The sequence below is a fragment of the Diuraphis noxia genome, unplaced genomic scaffold (genome assembly GCF_037042655.1).
Source record: "Diuraphis noxia isolate RWA-SAM2 unplaced genomic scaffold, SU_Dnox_SAM2 contig0002, whole genome shotgun sequence".
In the NCBI taxonomy this organism is placed as follows: Eukaryota; Metazoa; Arthropoda; class Insecta; order Hemiptera; family Aphididae; genus Diuraphis; species Diuraphis noxia.
In genome coordinates, this window is record NW_028301712.1 from 31,211,813 (window position 1) to 31,227,750 (window position 15,938).

General features: G+C 27.0%; 1 protein-coding gene across 2 annotated transcripts; it reads left to right on the forward strand.

Annotated features, from left to right (window-relative positions):
* Positions 1-3,411: 3,411 nt before the first annotated feature.
* On the forward strand, positions 3,412-13,969 carry Eno (alpha-enolase). Of its 2 annotated transcripts, none has more exons than XM_089219377.1 (9): positions 3,412-3,569; positions 7,535-7,643; positions 7,708-7,887; positions 8,831-8,985; positions 9,069-9,193; positions 11,056-11,293; positions 11,387-11,579; positions 13,146-13,379; positions 13,503-13,969. In XM_089219377.1, exons 2-9 carry the CDS (start codon positions 7,581-7,583, stop codon positions 13,632-13,634), a joined length of 1,320 nt encoding a protein of 439 aa, XP_089075503.1. In that variant the 5' UTR covers positions 3,412-3,569; positions 7,535-7,580; the 3' UTR covers positions 13,635-13,969. The 2 variants fall into 2 exon arrangements, with proteins under 2 accessions (XP_089075503.1, XP_089075502.1); XM_089219376.1 differs by lacking the exon at positions 3,412-3,569 and adding an exon at positions 7,052-7,134.
* Positions 13,970-15,938: the final 1,969 nt, after the last annotated feature.

Consider the following 15,938-nt stretch of genomic DNA (forward strand, 5'->3'; position numbering starts at 1 on the left):
TTATACCTGCAGTTCCATCATGTGTTACTAATTCGTCCGATAGTTTTTATTTTCAAGCCCAAGTTTTTTGTAAATCAGTTAATTGGCGATTTTTTTAAGGGTGAGAAAAATGAACATGTAAGCTCAATAGTAGTGAAAAAGCTCGAGTTAAATAGTATGTATAGGTATACTATAGATAGACTTATATAATTGTGGATGTAAGAATATAAAATAATGATAAAAATTCTGTAAACTGTACAAAAGTACTTACTTATTGTTTGTTTAATATTTTTTTTGTGGGGAGGGGGGTGAGCGTTAACTTCAAATAATTCATTTGGGAGGACTAAGCCCCCGTAATCCCTCCCCCCCCCCCCGATCACCGCCTATGATGCCTATAGTATATTAGCACCATTAAATAATAAGTGCATATTGTATAGAACCTATTACTATAATAAAAGTGGGGAACTACGTAAGTGATTTTCTTTATTTACATTTTGATTGATTATTAAATATTCTGTGTAAAATTGTTGATGGTCCAAAACTCCAAAATGTCCAATCTACTAAATCTGGCGTATAGCAGTTGAGCACGCGTTGTCTTAATAATTAAAATAATGGAATATTGAATATAGTAGTATATAGTCATTAGTAATTACTCATTAGTCCTATATTATAAATGTGAATCAAGTTACGCACAATGTATAAAAGATTTAATGACTTATCATTTATGTAATAGTACAATATGCTATAAATATTTAACTATTTAAGTTACCTATCACAGATGTCTTATTAATGATTAAAAATGGGTTGTGAACTTGTGAGTGAGCGGGCCGCTTGCGATGTTAGTACATATTAGAAGTAGGTTGGTATTTATAATAAAGACGAAATAAACACGTAAAGGTCAACTACATTGACAATTGACACGAAGCGCAAAAATTGGCCGTGTGTATAAATCTAGAATAATAAATATACAATAGTAGGTAATACCTAATGAATTAGCCGATTAATGTAATTAATGTATTAAGACTTTTAATTTAAGAAGATGTCACTATGTCAGTGCGCCATTTGTTTTCTCTTTCTGACCCACGTAAAACCAACCTTTTGTTCTTACTATTAATATTATATTGAATTCACATAATAGTATCAAACTTTAAGTTAAGGACATAACCCATATCATTACGCTGGATGTTTTACTATATTTTAATTTTTATGCAATTAATAAGAATTTTTAAATTGTAATAATTTATATAAGCTCATAACTTATATATTTATACATAAATTAAAATATAAAATAGCAAACGGAGCGACACTGCAGGTAATGTTCTTAACTTATGCTTGATAATTGCATTAATTGGTGAATTCATATATCAGATTTCACTTTATAATAGGTATTAGGTGCTAAAAGACAGTAGTGTATCTGAAGATCATTTGAGGAGGGAGCGAATTGGTATCGTAGATTGATATCTATAGGTACTAACAAAGACGTAACACATTTTCGATTTTCATATTAAAAAAATACCTTTTTTGTATAATTTATTTATAAGTTTGAAGTTATAGTTATGAGTTTATGACTTAATGAATTTCACATTCATTTTATCATATGGCCTTGTAATTCGAGTAAAAAAAAGCCCTCATCTTATCATCGAGGTAATCGGCACGTCGTCACTTCTCAAATCCGCCACTGCCAAAAGTAACAACGGCGGTAGACGGACTTTCGTTCTCGTATAAATTTTAGTCGTTGACTTGAACATAAGATAAAGACCATTTGTCCCCCGGGAGTTAAATCAAGACGTTATTTTGCCATAGTTTTATATTTATATTATTTAAAAATTAATTTGACTATAACTAACCTATCAAAATATATTTTAAATTGTTATTTTTACTAATTTAAATAATACTAAAATTTCATTTGTTATATAAAGAATTGAAACTTTAAATTAAAAAAAAAAATAGTAATTTAAAATATCGGAGGACCATCCTCATATTTTAAAAATGGCAGTTACAAATCGTCCACGATTCAAGCACAGAATAGATTAAGCTATTGAGTGCTATTGAGTGATTAGTAACTTGGTAATAACTAACAAATAACAATATAGGGTTGGTCTGCTTAACGTAAAAGTTGTGTGCATACTATGTTGCGCTTGGGTCTAAGCCCTAAGAGGCTAAGAACGACTAAGAGAGAAAATAAAGTGCGCTGAAATTTCTTATTTTATAATGTGCCCTTGGCATTGTCGCATAGGCCATAGGTCATATGCAACGGGTTTGGCATTTGGCAGTCTAACATTTTTCGACTCGCGTAATCGAAAGTCGAATATCCGCTGATAGATTTCGTCACGACTACCGCGGTACCCGCATGCGCATTGGGCATCACGTTCACGGAAATAAAAATAATGGCGTAGCTACTGAACTACTGACTAGTGACTACACCGCGTGTCCGCGTCACCGCGACCGGACTGTCCGATAGAGTATAGACTATAGACGCTAGTGTGCTATGAGTAAGGTGACCAGATATAAAAATCCAAAAAAAAGTACATTTTAAAACTTAGGTCCTCCTCTGTCATAATTAACCAATGTGTGTACTTTTCTACCCATTTTTTCCATACCTCTAAACGGTGGTAATAATCAAAATATAAAAAACCGTAAAACACATAAACACGTATTAGCTATATTTTTTTTAAAAAAGAGTACAATTTCATGTACTTAACACTATTGTCTATTGTTAAGGACACTAGGACACTAGGACACACATCAAAAAAAGAGTACTGTCCTGCGAAAAAGAGTACGTCTGGTCGATCACCATAGCTATGAGTTATGAGTTTATGACTTTATGAGTGTTATGACTTATGACCTACGGCACAGAATATTACGACGACGACGATATGGCAAGCAGCGCCATCTCTGAAGCATTAGTTGAGTTCTCGTATTAGGGTTTCAGCCATAGATAATAAATAAATAATAATAAATAATCATTTATTATCTATGGTTTCAGCCAAGGTGTATAATTGATATACCTAATTGGTTTCAGCCCACAGATATATAAACATACGTTTTATTCACGGACTATGATTATCATAGTCCGTGGTTTTATTTTATTTTATTTTTATTTATTACGTTTTATTTTACATACATATGTTTATATATCTGTGTTTCAGCCCGAGATCTGTTATCACCAGGGTTGTAGTAAATTTATTGTAGTAGTGTCGTTTGGAACATCTTCCACAATCATGGTTACCACGAAATATAACGGTTCGAAGTCAGCCGCAGGCCACACTGTCATTAAACCGAAGACTGGCGTTCGACCTTCATACTCCTAAAGGTCGACTTCGGTTTGCGTACCGCGTACGTCATATCGGGGTGGCGGTGTCGGTGTAGCAGCTGATACTGTCGCCCGGTCGCCATATCACGAATTCATGACGTCATATTCTACATTTTTAATTTTTCCCATTCCCATTTCCCAGTAACCAACGATTGTAGTTGAGACTATCTTTCGATCGATATCTACCAACGTTCATCATCCGCTAGCCGCTAGCCCATACTCCCATAGCCCATTTCCGTCCTACGACTCTCCATCGGCGCATCTTTGTTCATTGCATGTAAGTATCTGAACGATTTCATAATATTATTGAAACTATATCTATATTATTTCAGTAGAGTTATTGTTTGATTAATATATTATCGTTAGTATATAAGAAAAAAGAACTGTACCTATTAATTCAAACCTTTTGGTTTTTTGTACATTTTTATTTTTTACCGATATATTTTGTCATCAAGACTTGATGATAAGTTATGATCAGATTTTGATTTTTAACATTAATTAGTTATAGTTACAAAATATGTGTTACAGTATTGATAACAATTATTATTTTTAAATAATTTCCGCTGTTGTTTGGTCGTAATTTAGGCTTGTGTCGCCTACCATAGCGCTTCATTTCCGTGATCTGAAAAGGTAATCAGTTGCATTCCTATACCGTGGTGTCTGTTGATGAGGCTAATTCATATCAAAGGCAAATTCATAGTGGTGTTCAGAACGTTTTTTTTTGGTTATTCCCGTGCTAAACTGGATTTATTATGCCTTTATAGGGCTTGATTATGAGCCAGGAATACTGTGCATGCCTACCTATTTTTAATAAAAGACCCACTACATTTATTTAAGTCAGAGTCTATGCCGTTATAGTATTTTTGGATATTTGACTTAACTTATATGTTATTTATAAATTTTGTAGAGTAGGTATCTAACAAATTTTAGTTTCAAATTCTTGGGTTCACTACCATCCCTATAAATCTTGGGCCTTGGTTTTTAGATAATGGTCCCATTGTCACACTACTTTTTTACACTATTTCTGTACTGTGTCAAAGTAAAATTTATCATAAAATTAATGAATTTAACTATGTTAAAGTGTAATGCTTGTAATAATAAGTACTTGTATGAGACTAATAAATATGTTACATTTTTATGACATACTGTATAAACAGCTTATATTTCATTATATTATGTATTGTATTAGAGCTTATGTCAGAAATGTATTGATTCCAATAAGGTATAGTTCTTTTTGTTGTATGTAGCTATTTTTGGGTCCCATATATAGTTTAAGCCTAGTAGGTATATTATTTATTTTTTTGTATTTATACATCATACTAAAATTGTAAAGTTTGTATTGTTATATTAATTATTATAATATTAAATTAGTCTAATTTTAAATTTTTATCTGTTGATTTCATTAAATGATATATTTACGGGTAGAAAAATAAGGTGGTTCAAGGTTAATAGACTTAACCTTGTATCATCCGTAGAGTTTATATTTTTGATCTTCATTAACCGTCAAACATCTATATATTATTATTTAAATAGTTATTTAAAGAATTTTTTTCAGTTGATATTTTTACATGGTGATTACTATTTAGTAATAACTAAAGAATATTTAAATTAAACTTAGTTAATTTAGTAAGGTATTATCTGGAGGAATAACAAAATTTTATATTTGTAATTCAAATAATATATTTTTTAAACAACAGCTTGAATGAAATTTTTAATATGATAGTTATTTATATGATACCTTTAAGGATACTATGACCAGACATTCAACATAGGGAGAAATCTACATCTCATTTTTGTTCCGCTTTCACAAAAATTCAATATTTTATTTTTATGTAAATACATTTTTACTACATTTAAATATATAATCCATGTTTTTAATTATACATATAATTTACAAAATTGGGGCATAGTGACCTTATTGATATTGAATCATAAATTGTTATAGTTATAGTTAACACCAGGGGTGTTCCCATAGGGTATACTATATATATTTACTATATACTCCCAAGATTTTTTTTCAATATTATGGGTATATTGCGCATGCTCTCAATCATAATCGATATTATACAATATTTGTAAAGATTGACGAAATAAATGTAATATAAAGAGGATACATAAAAAATCTGGTTTAAATTTTTTTAACATATTATTGATAAGCTCTTTACCAGCATTACTCTTATAAACCATAAGAAAAATATTTTTATTGTATTAAATGTTTATATTTCTCAAAAAGAATTAATGGGAACACCTCTAATTATAACTATCTACTACGTATAGACAGTATAGTACCTATTCAAATATTATTTTGCCTAGTATTTCACCGTTTATTAATTTAAAATTTACTAAAAAATACAATTAATTAAATAGTAAGTTTGGTTATGATTTTATTTGATAGATATTGGTAATTATTAAAAATGTTTAGAAAGTGTCCCCCTTTTCTACAGAACAATTATAAAATGTACACAAAAATAGTATATTTCAATAAAATAAAATCACTCTAACTCAGCGTTTCTTAAACTTTTTTATCCATGGAACCCTTTTTGATGTCTACTTTTATCGTGGAACCCCTACTTTTTTTTAGCTTTTTAGCTTTTTGTAGAATTATTTGCAAATAAATTGTAATATTAAGTAGAAGTATAGATTATTGAATATAGAGTTAGTTGATAGATTATTCCATATGGTGTATACAACATTATTTAATATACAAGTATTTTTTTCATAATGGATATTTTAAAGTAATTTTCTTAAACATTTTTTAAAAATTACTAAAGCTTTGCGGAACCCTGAAGTGATCTACGCAATTTTAAGAAACGCTGCTCTAACTTAATCGTTGACTAGGTAATTTATAATTATTTTGTATGTATGACTGTACATAAATCAACCAGCTTATTTTCAATGTATATTAGTATATATTATAGTATGTTACAGATATACAATAATAATAAGCTGTCATTAACAAACTTAGGTAAACTATCACACAATAATTTCCAATCTATTTATTTGACAGAAAAATAATTTTATTTTTAGAAACTTAATTATAATATTAGAGGAATTAATTTGAAGATGAGAAACAATATAACATAATATACATAACTGATTTATCTATAAAACATTTTATTAAAAAAGAAAATTATATTTAATTAATCCAAATTTTTTAGTTATGGGGTTTTTCTCAGTTTTGTAAACAATGCTGAACATTATGTATATGAATATTTTTTTACATTACATAACCTTATTATGCTACATTATTATTTACTTTTAATGACTAATGAATTATGATATTACTCAGTATACACTATACAGATTACAAATAAATACCTATCAGTAATACTTAAGTCAATTATTAGTGTATATATGAATACCTAACTATCAAATGTTCAGATTACAATAAAATCTATTTGAACTTTCAGACTAACAGGTTAATATTATCTTTAGATTCATTACCTAATGTAACCTGTAATCTCCCTAGTAAATACTTTGCTTTTTATAACTTAATATTAATTTGAGCATGTTTTATTTAAACTAAAAGATAACATTTAAAAATTGATTTAATACCACTTAATATCTAAATATGAAGTCCTAAATTATTCTCAAATGTGCAATATATTAACAGAATTATATCAACCTATTACATACAAATCTTACCTATAAATTATTTCCTGTGAATCTTTATTATAAAATTTAAATTATGTTTATTTTTTTATCCGTTTAAAATGTGAATGTATTTTGATAATATTACATTATTTTGTCCTCAGAAATCAAAAATAATATACGATGGTACCTTTTTGTAAATATCTATTGAACCTCAAACAGCATCCTGATTTAAAATTAATACTTTCTAGGTTTGTATGTTTCCTTTTCCTAAATGATAATCCTTTATTGTTTTCTTTTGTTACTTATTTAAATGTATTATATTTTACCTAATAAATTTTCATTTAATCTATAGAGCTGCATTATATCTTATTTGATAACATTTAAGTACCTATTTAAATTATTATTACTTTATTACTTAATGACTTTCAACTTTAAATCCATTGAAGTTTTAGTTTTAGTTTAAACTATAATTATATTATTTACTTTTATAATGTTTTGTATTAATGATTTATTTTATATTTATATCATCATAAGGCAATTTGGCCGTAACCTTATTCTGACATTGCCTTATTTGATTATCAGCCAAAACTGTATAACTATAATTGTTTATCTGTTATTAAACATTAATAATTTTATTATTTTACTTAGACATTTGCAAACTTCAAACGTCAACCGGGTTTCTTGTAACGAAAACATGCCTATTTCAAAGATTGTAGCTCGTTCCATTTTTGACTCCAGGGGTAACCCCACTGTAGAAGTAAGTATTTTTTTATTATTATTATTTTATTATCAAATTCAATATATTTTGCGATTTATTTTAGGTTGATTTAACTATTGATAATGGACCAGTTTTCCGTGCAGCAGTACCATCTGGTGCTAGTACTGGTATCTATGAAGCATTAGAACTTCGTGATAATGAAAAGAGTAATTATCTTGGAAAAGGAGTAAATACTGCTGTTAACAACATAAACAACATCATTGCACCTGCTCTTATTAAAGCGGTAATTAAAAATCATTTAATTTGTGTACTATAATGTCATCTTAATAATAGTTGAGTTAATAGTTTTAATTTATACTTATTATAAAGTATAATTTTATTTAAAATGCAATTACCTATTTTAATTGAAAAAAAAAAAAAAAACAAATAAAGTTTATCATGTGTAGATAAAATTGATATATACTATATAGTACATTTGATATATATTTTTATTTGTAGATAAGTATATTCTTATTTATAAATTATTGAAATTATTGCTTGTTTATGTGATTTTATAATAATATTTTTAATTAATTGGGTTTTGTACTTATTGCATTAATAATCATTAAAATATGCCTTTAAAATTATCAAAGTAAATGCTAATAATATCTAAAGTATTTAAAAGTTTAACATAAATGTGGAAATTGAATAATGAAAACTATGTAATGGTACTTTCTTGTATTATATTAAAACTAATTAGAAACAATAATGTTGTTATTCATTAGTCTAATAAGAAATAAAAAAATAAATTTTTTTTTAAATAGCCCAAAAGCATTTTTATTATGTCTAGAAAATGTTAATATAAATACTTCACGAAAATTAAGTCTTCATGACGTGTTTGTTTTTAATTTACAAAAGAATAAAAATTGATTCTGTTGAAAACTGAATATGTGAAATATTTCATATTTTATTTCTTAATTTTTTTTTTCCTAATTATTACTTTAAAAAGTACTTTGAAGTTTGCTTTTGCCCTTTAAGTACAATCTAGCCCATTCACTGATTGAAATATGGTATGAAGTTAATGATTGAAGCATTTTTTTTCTTGTAAAGATACATTAAACAATGTATCACTGTGAAATTATTATGTTCATCACTTCTCTCAGAATTCAAAATATAAAAAATTTAATGTTTACCACTATGATTTAAGGTATAATAGCATATTTTATTATCAACTATGTTGGTTACAGGGACTCATTGTCACTGAACAAAGAGCTATTGATGATATTATGTTAAAATTGGATGGAACTCCTAACAAAGCTAAGCTTGGTGCCAATGCTATTTTGGGAGTTTCATTGGCTGTTGCTAAGGCTGGTGCTTTCAAGAAAGGCGTTCCTCTTTATAAGTAAGTAAACCAACAAATTAATTAATAATTAATATACAATTGTACTAAGAATTAGTCATGATTAATTAATTATTATGAAATAGGCACATCGCTGACTTAGCAGGAAACAAAGAAATTATTTTGCCCGTTCCAGCTTTCAATGTTATCAATGGAGGTTCTCATGCAGGAAATAAGTTGGCTATGCAAGAATTCATGATTTTGCCTACTGGTAATAAATTAATATTATATTGGTAAAACTCAATGAGCATCAAAGTCAATTGTTTCAATAAGTTTTAAACTAAACTTGTTTATAAATTATAATATTTTTATTTTTTAAATTCAACCACTTATATTTTTTGTTTGTCAATTTTACATTTATAAATTGGTTTTAATAATTTATTATATTACTGAAATGGCCAATAGCCATTATATGGCATATACAGGGTGGTTGATTTATCATAAAACACTAATTATTTCAAAAATTATTGACTTTTTTCAAAATATTTTTTTACATGTTTTCAAGTTAAAAAACCGACGTTTTTATCTAAAAATTATAATTCTAAATTTTTTTATTCTTATAATTTTTTAAGTTTTTTACTTTTTTGAATGACAACATAGAGTTTTAATTTCATATTCCAAAGCAGAATATTTTTCTAAGTATTTTGATACATAGAAATTGAATTTGGGGCTAGTAGTTTATGAGTTATAAGTGTTTAAAGTTTAGACAAGCGGAGTAGTGGACAAACATTTTGTGGGGTAACCCTGTACCACTCCAATCTAAACTTTAAATACTTATAACTCATAAACTACTAGCCCCAAATTTGATTTTTATATATCAAAATACTTAGAAAAATATTCTGCTTTGGAATATGAAATTAAAACTCTATGTTGTCATTCAAAAAAGTAAAAAGCATAAAAAATGATAAGGATTAAAATATTTAAAAATATAATTTTTTAATAAAAACGTTGGTTTTTTAACAACTTGAAACTATGTAAAAAAATATTTTGAACAAAGTGAATACTTTTTGAAATAATGAGTGTTGTTTGATAAATCTATCACCATGTATTTACTATCTATCTAATGAGTAATGTGGATAATAGTTGGAAAGTATATAACACACTACATAGTCTTCACACAAAAATGAAAGAAATGCCTAAATCCCTTGTTCAAAAAGTGATATTTAACCCTACAGCACACGCTTCACGGTCAAAAAGACCAGGCTTTTAGAATTTTGTTCATTGTTTTAAAAATACGAAATATTAACCTAACTCAATCTAGGTACCTTCTAATTAGATGATAATCTAAAATTAGCTACAACTGTTTACGATTTGATGCCTGTACTATAGAAGTGTTCAAAGTTCACTACTTATCAATATACGGTCTAAAAGACTGTGTGCGTGATATTATGTGACATCAATATACAATTTAATTTTATGAAAACTCAAAAATGTGTTTTTTTTAAACTTTCTTGTCGCCGATAAGACATTATTTTATTTTATGAAACGTAAATAAATATTTTATTTTCATTGTGACTGGCAAGATTGTTGCTAGTTGACATTGGTTCTCCAATTCTCCATACTGTGTGTAACTACGAAGTTTAATTTGTTCATATTATGTATCAATAAAATCATTTGCAATTTTTATTTATTTTAAATCAATAAAATAATGATTATTTCAATTAATCGAGTTTTAATTGAAATATTTCAATACACGGTCAAAAACACACCATATGCGTTGAACCTCATGAATATTTTTAATGCGTGTAATCTAGGGTTAATATGACTGAAGTTTAAACAGATTTTTTCATTATTTTTATAAAGTTAATCCCATAAATATAAAGTAAAGACATAAGTGAAAATTTAAAAATGCACTTTGAGTGCAAAGTTACTTAATATTTTTATGTATAACTTGTTTAAAACTTATCAAAAAACTCTAATTAAACTAAGATCTATTTTTTGAATGTAATAAACCATTTGTTTTTTCAAATTTTTATAATACTAGGTATTCAATTTAAGTGAATAGGCAGATGAAAAAATACTCAACTTTCAGTTTCTGTATTTAACTTTTTTAAAACTATTGTTTATAAATAGGTGCTAGTACTTTTACTGAAGCTATGAAAATTGGATCTGAAGTTTACCACACACTTAAAAATGTTATCAAGGCTAAATTTGGATTAGATGCTACAGCTGTTGGCGATGAAGGTGGTTTTGCTCCCAATATTCTTGAAAACAAAGAAGGTTTGCGTTTAATTGAAACTGCTATTGAAAAGGCTGGATACAAAGGAAAAGTTGAAATTGGAATGGATGTTGCTGCTTCTGAATTCTTTGTGTAAGACATTTCACTTGATTTAATATTTTTATTGCATTGTTAGTATTGTATTTATGTATTTTGTAACTTCAATAAACGTTCTAATAATTACAGCGATGGAAAATACGATTTGGATTTCAAAAATAAGTCTGATAGCAAAGACAAAAGTCAAATCATCTCAACTGAAGCTTTAACAGACTTGTACAAAGAATTCATCAAAGAATTCCCAATGGTTTCAATTGAAGATCCATTTGATCAAGATCATTGGGAAGCTTGGTCTACCCTAACTGCATCAACTGACATCCAGGTATATCATTATTAAATAATTTTTACTTGAAAAAGATCATTCTAGGATTGTTCATTGGTATGTGTTGGTTATTAAAGTTATTACATTTTTTAACGAGTTTTGAGTATTTTTAAATTTAAAAATTAATACATCTAAAAGACACTTATGACAGCTAACAGAAATTTTTGTAACCTTGAAACATAATAATAGCCATCAGATAAATTTACTCTAAAATTAAGTCTCATAAAGTGATTACGCTTGATGACAAAACATATGTAGGAGATGTCCTCAGATTTGTTTATTTTTCTTGAATTAAAAACCTCAATTTTAATAAGCTATAATTAGGATTTTGAAAAATATTTATTTATTACAATTAATTTTTAATCTAATTAATCTAAATTTTGGTTATAAATATCTTCATAGTCTTTTAAAAAACTTATTAGTCTGAGTTAATATATTTTTTTATTTCCAAAATATGTTTTCTATTTTTGATCTTCAAAACATAATTTTTGTAGCCTAAAAAATATTAGATATACATTTAAGTTACTCATGTCATAATAAATAAAGGTACCAAAAACATTCCTAAACTGGTCAGTGTCTTCCATGAACTATACCAAACCTAGTGTACCTCATCACAGAATGGTGTCTGATATGGAATCAGCCATCCTTAATAAAGACATTTTTTGTCTCTGTCCTTAGTATGTGACACCAAATTGACATTCAGTAGATCATGTTTAGTTATGTTAGCTTAGAAGTAAGAGTTAATTGACCTATTTAAAATGACCTACTATGAAACTTAATAGTAAGATTTTTTAGCAAGTTCTGCATGTTATATAATATAGCACAAATTAAAAATTGAATTACCTACTGTAAAAAAACACCGCATTACAACACAGATAATATTCTTGCCATTAAGTTTCATCATAGGTTTCATCATTCACTCTAATTTTTAAAATAACAAAGCTAAACATGGTTTGCAAAACATAAATCTGATATGTTTTGTACTCGTAAGACGGTAATGATCAAGTAATAGGGTACCTTGTTACTAAAGAACATTGAAGTGATCACAAGTGCAGTTATGGATGTCTATTGCTAATTTTACTTGCAAGGAAATGGTACGTTTCTTTCTTGTAATGAGTTATAAGGTTTTGTATAGAGATGTTCTGGTTCTCAGTTTTTGTACAAATTTTCATCTGTACTGGTTCTTTTGTTTTTTTTTTTTATTCATACTGTTTGTTAATACTGTGATTAATTACTTATAACCTATTATTAATTATTTCAAAATTTTTAATGGATTGAATAGGTATTGTAAAATAATCTTATATATTTAATTTTTTAAATATTAATTAATTATTATTATTCTGATTTAATTAATAGCAATTTAAATTCTTTATAAATTTTAGTATAATACAGTATACTAATAAATAACTAAACTTAATTTTAAGATTTTTATTTTAAAAGAAGAACCGGTATCCAAAACCAAAGTGAAATATTTTGGAACTGGAATCGATAATTTTCTAAGAACCGGCTTATCCCTAGTTTTATTGTTGTTTAATTTAAATATATTTTGATTTGTTTGTATTATAGATTGTTGGTGATGATTTGACTGTAACCAACCCAACACGTATTGCTGAAGCAGTAGAAAAGAAAGCTTGCAACTGTTTATTGCTTAAAGTCAACCAAATTGGAACTGTTACTGAATCCATTGATGCACATTTGTTAGCTAAGAAGAATGGTTGGGGTACAATGGTATCCCATCGATCAGGTGAAACTGAAGATACATTCATTGCTGATTTAGTTGTTGGATTGAGTACTGGACAAGTAAGTTTCTAAATAATAATTACTAATCATATAAACACATTGCTGTTGTATCTGATTGTATAGTAACCTTTATATTTGTATTGCTCTTAATTAAGTAAATAATAAAAATTATAATAATTTTAGATTAAGACTGGAGCTCCTTGCCGTTCAGAACGCCTTGCCAAGTACAATCAAATACTTCGTATTGAAGAAGAACTGGGTAGCAATGCCAAGTATGCAGGAAAGAATTTCCGTAACCCACAAGCTGGCAATTAACTATTCCTTTTAATGAATATCTAAGAGGCATCTTTTAAAATAAATCTGAGCAAGGAGGAATCACATATTAATAAATACCTCATTATTTATATCCAGTGAAAACAACAATAGCTATTATTTATTCAAAATCGGTATATACTTTAGCATAGAAAAAATACGTACAAGAATAATTGTTGTTAAACAACATCTTAAATTACATTATTTGATTGTTTATGTTTTTGTAGTAATTTGTTGTGTATTAATGTGTAGTGTCAAAGCTATTTAAGCTGCAAACACATTTGTAAAAGTAATTTTTTTTTTAAATTACAATATAATATATTCTACTTGATCAGTCATATTGGTGTTTTAAACATTATTGGTATTCAGTAATTGAATATTCTTCCAATCTGATTTCAAGTTTATAAAATCAACATGTTGAATATTATAGTTAATTTGCGAGTGGTTGAAGTAGAGTGAGTGTAAAAAATCATACAATAATTAAACAGTTTTAAAATTTAATAACCTTATATTGAATTTTCATATAATTTTAATTTCATCTGGGCATTTTAATAAGTTGATACATTATATGAAATTTTCATTATCTAATTATCTGTCAATAATTTTGTATAAGGAATTCATTTAAAAAATTTTAATTTATTACATTCTCAGAATGGTTATGGAAAATAGACAAATCTCACATTTTCACACATCACATGTCAAATTAAATGTCTTCTCAAAAAAAAAAAAAAAAATTGACAACTTTATAAAATAAGAATAATACAAATTAGTGAATGCCGGTGATCAGTTATAATTTAAATATATATATATATATTTCTATCAATATGTCTTTAAACTTGGAAAAGGTAGAGTATATCTAACACACTACTACTCCCGTTTTCTATTAATAAAATTTTCACATGTTTGGACGTCACTCTCATTGTAGTGAGTCCAGAGGAGCAGAGTGAAGCAATCAAAACGAAGGTGGCAGTGAGACTATGAAGTAGTATTTTTGCAATGCCAGGTTTGAACTGACCACTGTACATAATATGGTCAACTGTATATCAATCATTGTACCACACTTCCTACAATTAAATAATAGAATTCTTATGAGAATAATAATTTAGAAATCTAAAAATGGCCAGAATTTTTATTGGTAATCATAATATCAGGTAGTAATAGTGTTATTTAAAAATACAAATATATATTTTGAAAGTATTAGTTCTGGTTTATTGTACCTGTCAAGTATTAAAGTAAAAACAAAATAGTTGAAAATATTCAATTATACTATTTTAATATTTCTGTTTTAAAATAGCTATTTATAATTCCTTATAAAATTGTTTCTTGTGTGATACTTGTGTTTTGTAGCTCCAAATTCTGATAAAAATGCATATAGGTAAATAGTTTGAAATGTTTAAAAAAATAAATTGTATGAATCTTGAGAGAATTCATAAGATCTTGAATTTTCGTTTTGTAGGAAATTTAAAACAGTCTGTCCGAATAGAAACAATATCAGACATCAGTATAATAAGATCATAACATTTTGATGGTACAAAATAACAAAATACAAAAAATTATATTAATAAATTTAAATTTGATATCTTTTTTAAACGTACCGATGAAAATTTAATCCCGCGCACTGCAGACTGCAGACCATAAGGATAACAAAATAATATTTAATTAATTTAATATATTAATTAGTATTTTGGTATTTATAACGTTCAGTAAATATCTACCTATATGGCTATATGTGTGTCGTGTATGCCCTTTAATGCGTTTACCGTTCTATCATAATATTATTACACAATAATAATCCGAATAATCGCATTGTTCTCGCACACGTAAATTTAATTAAAATCGCTTGTTCATGTCCTATGAGCTATGTGATATTTTATAATAACATGATATTATATACAGGTTGATTCACCCAAGCAAGCAAGCTGTCTGCAATTTTTAGGATTCTAAGCGGAGCGATGAATGTAACGATTTTAATAATTTTACAATAGGTAATGTGTTACAATAAGTAGTTGACATATTTCTTTGATTTATTAACTTATAAGTATCTTTTCCGTTATGAAAATGAATCTAATTGGTGTATTCAGGAGGTCAAAATTTAAAATTTTCAATAGTTTTCAAAAGCGCCGATAATAATGAAAAAATTAAGGAATTACGGGGAAAATAAAGAACTCAAACAAATCAGTAAGACAGTAATCACCGTAGATACATAAAAATTTCACTTGAATGTTATTAGGAATAATATCATTTTCTTTACAACATACCTACGTTATTTTTACTCCTATTATAAGTTCCTTATAAGTTATGATGTAA

Excerpts from the sequence above, each read along its gene's own strand:
- Eno (XM_089219376.1), top strand. The coding sequence starts at position 7,067 with ATGGTACCTTTTTGTAAATATCTATTGAACCTCAAACAGCATCCTGAT. Across the intron at positions 7,888-8,830 it reads CACCTGCTCTTATTAAAGCG|GGACTCATTGTCACTGAACA; the intron begins GTAATTAAAAAT and ends TGTTGGTTACAG. Across the intron at positions 8,986-9,068 it reads AAAGGCGTTCCTCTTTATAA|GCACATCGCTGACTTAGCAG; the intron begins GTAAGTAAACCA and ends ATTATGAAATAG.